Below are 6,846 nucleotides of genomic sequence, written 5' to 3'. Positions count from 1 at the left end.
ATGATAACTTAAGTTTTCTGCCCTAAGATTTGAGCCAGTGCAGGATCTTGTATTGGTGCTGTTTGCAGTCCCGCTCAGGGCTCTTTAACTGTTTCTGAAGCTGTGAAAGCACAGCACTCTCAAAACCAGAAACAAACTTGTGGATTCCAACTTTTCCACATGGCTGGAGGGAGCCTTGGGAAGAAAAGGCAAGTATTTGGCTTTGTTGTTCAAGTCATCAAAGCATGCTGCAAACACTACGGAAGCTTTTTGCACCAGTTCTTTTCAGGGTAATGTGCCTCTGTGTCCTGCAAAAACAAACCCTGCATCTTTGGCAAACTGGCATCACTCTGATGGCGCCAGGCTCTCTCCTTTGCACCTTGTGCAATATCCATGTCACCGCAGTGGGGACAAGTCCAGAAAAAATGCTCTCGCCAGACTGTACGTACAGCCCCGTTGTGTCCTGCATGCCTTTCCTAAGCTCTGCTTTTCTTGAAGCCTCTGGCTGGTGATTTTCCTGATCTCTTTGTCTTGCTAGGCTTGCTTGCAGCCTTGGTCTTGTCAGGACTGCCTCTCCCAGCCTCGCCTCGGCCCCAACCAGGGCAGGTTTGGAAAGTGGTGGAAAGCTTCACCTTCAGCCCCCGGGCTTCTGCAGGGGACCCGCAGGTGGCCCCTACGCGGAGGTTGAGTTTCTCGATCCACCTGGAAATGTGGCAGGAGATCAGGGAAAGGAATGGGAGACGGGGTGAAGGGTGAGGAGAAACTTGGTGCCTGTGAGCGGGTGGGGGTCGCTTCAAAGCCAGGCCAGGTTGCTCAGGCTCTCACCTGCGTGAGCCTTGAATATCCCAGTATCTGCCCTCCCCAGCATGTGGCTGCTTTCCCTGCACCAGGAAGACCCAGGCTACTTCCACCCTTGCACACAAGCGCGTGCTCTATCTCACCACTGTGGGAGAAGACCCAAAACGTGGGTTTGTGCCTCTGGTGCAGCAGGGTCCAGCTGTCCCCTGGGTTGTCCTGTTCCCCCCCCATGCCACAGCACTCACCTGCGCAGGGGAAGGAGCTGGCAGTCGCAGCGGAAAGGCACGTCCCGCAGGTTGAGGATCTCCAGCCCGGTGAAGTTGCTCATGTCAGGGATGTTGCTCATTTTGTTGCTCTCCAGGTAGAGGCTTCTGATCTTGGGACCAAGGCCAGCAAAGGCACCGGGGGAAATCTGCAATGAAGCGAGGGTGAGTCAGGGGGGTCCTGATGGAGGCAGGGGAGCAAATCTCTGCCACTGCGCTGTTAAGCAGCCTGAGGGGCTGAGAGAGCGTGTCCTGAACCTGGTGGCCCTGTGAAAGAGCTGTTTTAAATAGCAGCACATGTGCTTCAGGGACTGTTAATTAACTCAACCAGTTTTGGTCACATTTGGGGATTCACTAGACCCTGTCAGTCTTCCTGGAGAGACAGTGACATGCAGGAGGTCCTAGAGCGATCCCTGGGCGCTGTGGATGGTGGACGGTCCTTACGAGAGTGGTGCTAACATTGCTTTCTTTAGAGGATGTTGGAATTCAGGGTAATAGCAGTGAAAAGTCCCACAGGGGAGATTGTAGCAAGAGCAGGAGAAATATGGCCAGGGCTGGGGGTGGTTTGGGGAATGGTCTGGAACCTACTGCCACCGGGTGTCTCTAAGGAGGAGCAAGCCTGTCCTGGGGGACAGGCTGGAGTGAGACAACGCTCCAGCTAAGCCCCAGGAAGCCTCTGCTCCTGGCCGGGCTACGGAGCATCTCCTGAAGCCTTGGGAGTTCAGGGACATCCGTTCGGATGTCTCTGTGGGGGACCGCCAGCCCTGGGCACTGGAATGAGATGGGACTTATAGCTGTGCCCCTGGGGGGGGTCCCCAGCCACGCGCACCCGCTCCAGGCCCATGTTGTCCAGGTAGAGGTGCTGCAGGCTGGAGGCCACCGGCAGGAAGGCGCCGTCCCCCACGCGCTTGATGGGATTTCGGGACAACTTCAGCTCGCTCAGGGCGCGCAGGCCCCGCAGGGCAGCCGTGGGCACCTCTACCAGGCGGTTTCCCTCCAGGTGCAGCTTCTCCAGCATCTCGGCAGGCGCCAGAGCAGCGGGGGCAACGTGCGCGATGGCGTTCCCGGCGAGGTAGAGCCAGCGCAGCCCCCCGGCCCCGGCCAGGTCGCCCTCCCGCAGCTCCCCGATGGCGTTGTGCTGCAGGTGGAGGGAGATGAGGTTGGGCAGGAGCACGAAGGCACCCGCGGGCAGGCGGGCGAAGGCGTTGCGGTCCAGGTCGAGATAAGCCAGCCGCGGGACCCCCTCGAAGGCGGCCGCCGGCAAGGCAGAGAGGAGGTTGTCGGCGAGGTAGAGGTAGACCAGGCTCTGCAGCCCCCGCAGCGCCCCGGGGCGCAGCGCCCTGATGCCGCAGCTCTGCAGGTGGAGGGACGCCAGCTCCTTCAGGCCGGGGAAGGCGCCCGGCGGCACCGTCCCGAAGGTGTTTCGGCGCAGGTCAAGGAGACGGGTGTCCCCAGGGAAGCCGCGGGGGATCTCCCGCAGGTCCCTGTTCTCGCAGGAGCCGTGACGGAAATCGGGGGAGCAGGCGCAGCCCCGGGGGCAACACCGGCCGCCGGCCGTCCTCGGCCGCTCCGATGGCGCGGCGGGGCTGGGGGGCGGCTGGGGGCGGCCGCACGTCATCTCGGGGGGCCTCAGGGAGTCGAGGGGCCGGCCGCGGAGGGCGGGGGGTGCGGCGCAGGACCCCTCCACCTGCACCCGCGCCCTCACCAGCCAGTCGCGGAAGGGGCGCAGGAGGCAGGAGCAGAGCAGGGGGTTCCCGGCCAGGCTGACCTTCGCCAGACCCCCGGCCCCGGCCAGGGGCGGCAGCCCCCGCAGCTGGTTTTCGCGGAGGTCCAGCGTGCGCAACTGGGGGCTGTGGGTGAAGGCGTCGGGTGCCACGTCCTGGAGGGCAGCGTGGTCCAAGAAGAGATGCTTCAGGGAGGTCATGGCCAGGGCTTCCTCGGCCACATAGGTGATGGGGTTGTGGCCCAGGTCCAGCCGGGTGGCCGCATCCAGCCTGGCCAGGGCCTCGCCAGGCAGCGCCTGCAGCTCGTTGTGGTCCAGACTCAGCCTGCGCAGGGCGGGCAGGGTGGCAAAGGCCTCGCCGCCCAGCACATGGAGCGTGTTGTGGGACAGCCGGAGCCACCGGAGGGCCTGCAGACCTTGGAAGACCATGTCGGGGAGGTAGACCAAGGCGTTCGCCCTCAGGTCGAGGACAGTGAGGGATCCCAGGTGGCCAAAAGCACCCGGCTGGATCTCCTCAATGCGGTTTCCCTGCAGGATGAGCTGCTGGAGGGAGGAGAGCCCGTCCAGAGACTCCTGGTAGAGGAGGGCTATGCCGTTGGAGGCCAGGTTGAGGTAGACCAGCCTCCCCAGCCCCCGGAACGCCCCTTCTTCCAGCTTCTCCACCTTGCAGCGCTGCAGGTCCAAGTGCGTGAGGTATGGGGTGGCAAGGAAGGTTCCCACCGGAATGACCACGAAGCTGTTGCCCCGAAGGTCCAGTTTTTTGGTGAGCTGTCGGTCACACAAATAAAACGCTGAGTTACCCGAGAGCTGCCATCTCCTCTTCCCCTGGTTCCCTGCCCGTCCCTTCGCCCACCTGCGGGATGGTGCCGGGGACAGCCGTCAGGTTCCTGTTGAGGCAGAGGACGTGGGCGCGGAGGTTGTCGCAGACGCAGGGTGCGGGGCAGCGGGCAGCAGCCGTCCCCCCCAGCGCCAGGGCCACCGCGAGCAGGAGGAGCCCCCGGGACAGCCTCATGGCGGGGGGTACCTGCGGCCGGGGAGAGACAGCAGTGAGGCCAGGAGAGGGGCCAGGCTCCCGTGTGTCCCCAAACAGCATCGCCTACGGGCACCGGGTGCCATGGGGGCCGTGGCTGTGATCTGGTGGAGCAGGTCTCACTGGCTTTTGCTCTCACACCACGATTTTATAGGTTATAAATGAGGAAGAGAGGGGGAAGAAGGAGAAAAGAAATAGTTAGAATGCAAAGCGAAGGTCACAGATAGCAGGTCTTCACTTGGAAACAGCTTTTACCTGGGTTATCTAATGATAATAGTTGGGAGCACCTGTGAGGGGCTTGGCAGGAGCATGGTGGTCACTCGTGGGGAACTGGCTTGGAGCAGGCACCCCCACACCCCTTTTCGTCGTATATCACTAGCATAAAATTGTATTCATCTGTACAGGGTATCAATATTCCTCCTACAATCAAGGCTTGGTTTTTTTGTAAGGAAGGCAAGCAGGTACAGCCACCCAGGGGACTTGATCATGCTGGCTTGCTGAGCTGCCACCTTTCTTTTAATTGCAAATGTCCTATCTCCACCACCCTGGCCACCTCCCAGCTCTGCACTGCCCACCCTGCACGCTCCCCAACCCCCCCCAAGCTATTCATAGCAGGTTTTGGAATAGATCTCCACTGTTTAGCTGCAGGAAGGACGGGTTGGTTTTGGCTAGGCAGCAGCGAGCCCCTGGGGTGGAGGTGCTGGAGAGAGGCCAAGGCTGGGGCGAGCACAGGGGGACGGCGGGGCTGCAGAGATGGCCAATACAACCCCCCCCCAAGCTCTGGGGAGCAGCAGCAGTGGGGTCTGCAAGGCTCAACCCGTGGACCCACCGTGGTGCCCATCTGCTCGCCCACTGTGGCTCATCATCCCCCATGGTCCCATGCCCCCACTCTGCCCTCCTGCCGCCACCACAGCCAGCCCTGCCTCAGCCCCCCCCGCGCCATGCAGCCACCAGCGAGTGCCCCAGCCCCACAGTGGCCCCAGCTCAGCCCCCCCCATCCTGCGCCTGGGCACTGCCACGTGCTGGGCACCATCCTGCCACCCCCTCCCACACACCTGGTGGGGTGTCACTCACCCAGGGGCTGGGGGTACCTGCTCCTCAAGAGGTGGCAAAAAAAAAAAAGAGGCGAAAGCGTTCCCCCGCCTGGTCCAGCGGCTGCCAAGTTCCTGCAAGTTTGCTCTCCTCGCAGAAGTGAGAGTTGAATGGGCCCCGTTGTGCCGTTTTCCCAGCAGCGCTCACCGGACAGAGCCAGCAACGCAGGAGGAGGAGGAGAAGGAGGAGGAGGAGGGGAGGAAAGGTAAAACACCCCTGGAGAGAGGGCAGCGACCCAGACATCGCCTCCCCCTCGCCTCGCAGGGGGCCGGGAGCCAAAGCCTGGCACATCGCAGCACCAGCCCGGCCAGAGCCCGTGTGGGATTTGCGCTTTCCTTTCCCGGCTGCGTAAGGAAGTCACAGGAGTTACGGACGTGCGGGGCAGAAAGGTGACATCCAGACAAAATTGCAATGGCGGCAGTAAAGCATGAGCAAAGGGAAGGAGGCACCTGGCAAGGCAGGCTGCAGGGCCATGCCACATTTACAGCCCTCTGTTCTCCTGATTTTGCTTCACTTGTTTTGAAGAGGCCAGGGGTGGCAGTGCCTGTGTGAAACAGCATTTGCCTGCAGAAGGACATGGAGGCCTTTGTTTTCCTTCCCAACTCTGTCATTTCCCTTTTTTGGCTCTGCCAAAGGGAATGCGAGCAGGTCTGCAGCCCGATAAAAATCTGGAAGATTTGATACTAATGTCTTCTCCCCTTCAAGCCCTTCCCCTATTCAGCAATCTCAGTTGCCAGAACCAGTATGTCACATCCCAGTGGCACCTGTGGGTGATGGGCCCGCTGGCCAGGGTCTGCGAGCGTCCCCCCTGCCAGATGGCCAAACCCTCCCTTGGGTCGGCATCTCCTCCATCCCTGCAGGCTCCCGGGATGCGTATTGCTCTCCTGACGCAGGGTGACTGTCCGCCCGACCGCACTGATGAGACGAGCAGCTTGGAGGCACCGGCTCATCTCCGCTCTGCTGTGCGGGGAGGACCACTGGGGATGTAGATCTAGAGGGGATGAACCTGCTCCAGGCTGGCAGGAGTCACCCTGGGGAGCTCCCTGCTTGCACCGAACCACCAAGACCCGTTTCGGGGTCCCTCAAGGAGGGCCAGGTGAATGGAGCAGTGCCTGTTCCGTGTCCCAGCCGTGCTCTAGCCAGCACTAGTGCCATGGCTGGTAGTCGTCGCCCTGCCCTGCTCCATGCTGCCAGTGCAGCCGGACACTCGTGCCCCCCCCAAAACTGCTGCCGCTCTGCCTGGCAGTGCTGCGTCCAGTGCCCTGCCAGCCTGTGTCCTCACTGCCACCCCCCTGCCACCACAGCGGTGACCTTGCAGCACCCACTCTTCCCCACGCTGGATGCCGGCTTCTTCCCGGACCTGCCGGACAGCGCTGCTCTCCACCTAAGGGGCAACGGGGGGGGGGGGGGAGCAGCTCCGGCCAGGCGCTTCCAGGGGTCTGAGGAACCTTGACACCTCCAGCCGAACCTCAACCTCCTTCATCCCGCTGCTGGCCACCCTGCAGCTCAGCAGCAACCCCATCCAGCAGCTGACATGAAAACACCCACTGCGGCCACCATCACCCCCCCGCCAACTCTGGCCACTGCCTGGCCCCCCACCAGCCCCCCTGGCCAGGAGCCCCCAGCCCTACCCGGCCAGCCCCACTCTTGGCAGTGGCCTGGGCTCTGCTGGAGGACTACGGGGAGGTGGAGGTGCGGTACCAAGCACCCAGTGCCATGTCTGCCCTTTCCCCAGGCTTCTGGGCTGTTCGCTTACCCAGCGATGCTCTTGACAGCTTTAGCTTCTGCCAAGGCTGCAGGGAGGCAGCCAGTCTTTGCTTTCTCTGATGGGGCATGGGAGATGAAGGCAGCTCACTTGAACTTCCACTGGGTGGGGTTTAACCCACCTCTGCCAGGCCAGGTACTTTTGCTTTCCATTAAAGAAAAAGTTTCAGCTTTGCCTGCAAGGAGCCCGATCCTAT

General features: G+C 61.9%; 1 protein-coding gene across 1 annotated transcript; it reads right to left on the bottom strand.

The window, feature by feature from the left end:
- Positions 1-455: 455 nt before the first annotated feature.
- On the bottom strand, positions 456-5,191 carry CHADL (chondroadherin like). Its single transcript, XM_075051099.1, is given in 7 exon segments — positions 456-681; positions 1,023-1,189; positions 1,870-3,531; positions 3,617-3,787; positions 4,937-5,044; positions 5,047-5,079; positions 5,081-5,191. Coding segments are annotated over 7 exon segments (2,463 nt in total). The 5' UTR covers positions 5,177-5,191.
- Positions 5,192-6,846: the final 1,655 nt, after the last annotated feature.

This window comes from Buteo buteo, chromosome 19 (assembly GCF_964188355.1).
Source record: "Buteo buteo chromosome 19, bButBut1.hap1.1, whole genome shotgun sequence".
Taxonomy (NCBI): Eukaryota; Metazoa; Chordata; class Aves; order Accipitriformes; family Accipitridae; genus Buteo; species Buteo buteo.
This window is presented reverse-complemented; position numbering and strand designations above follow the sequence as displayed.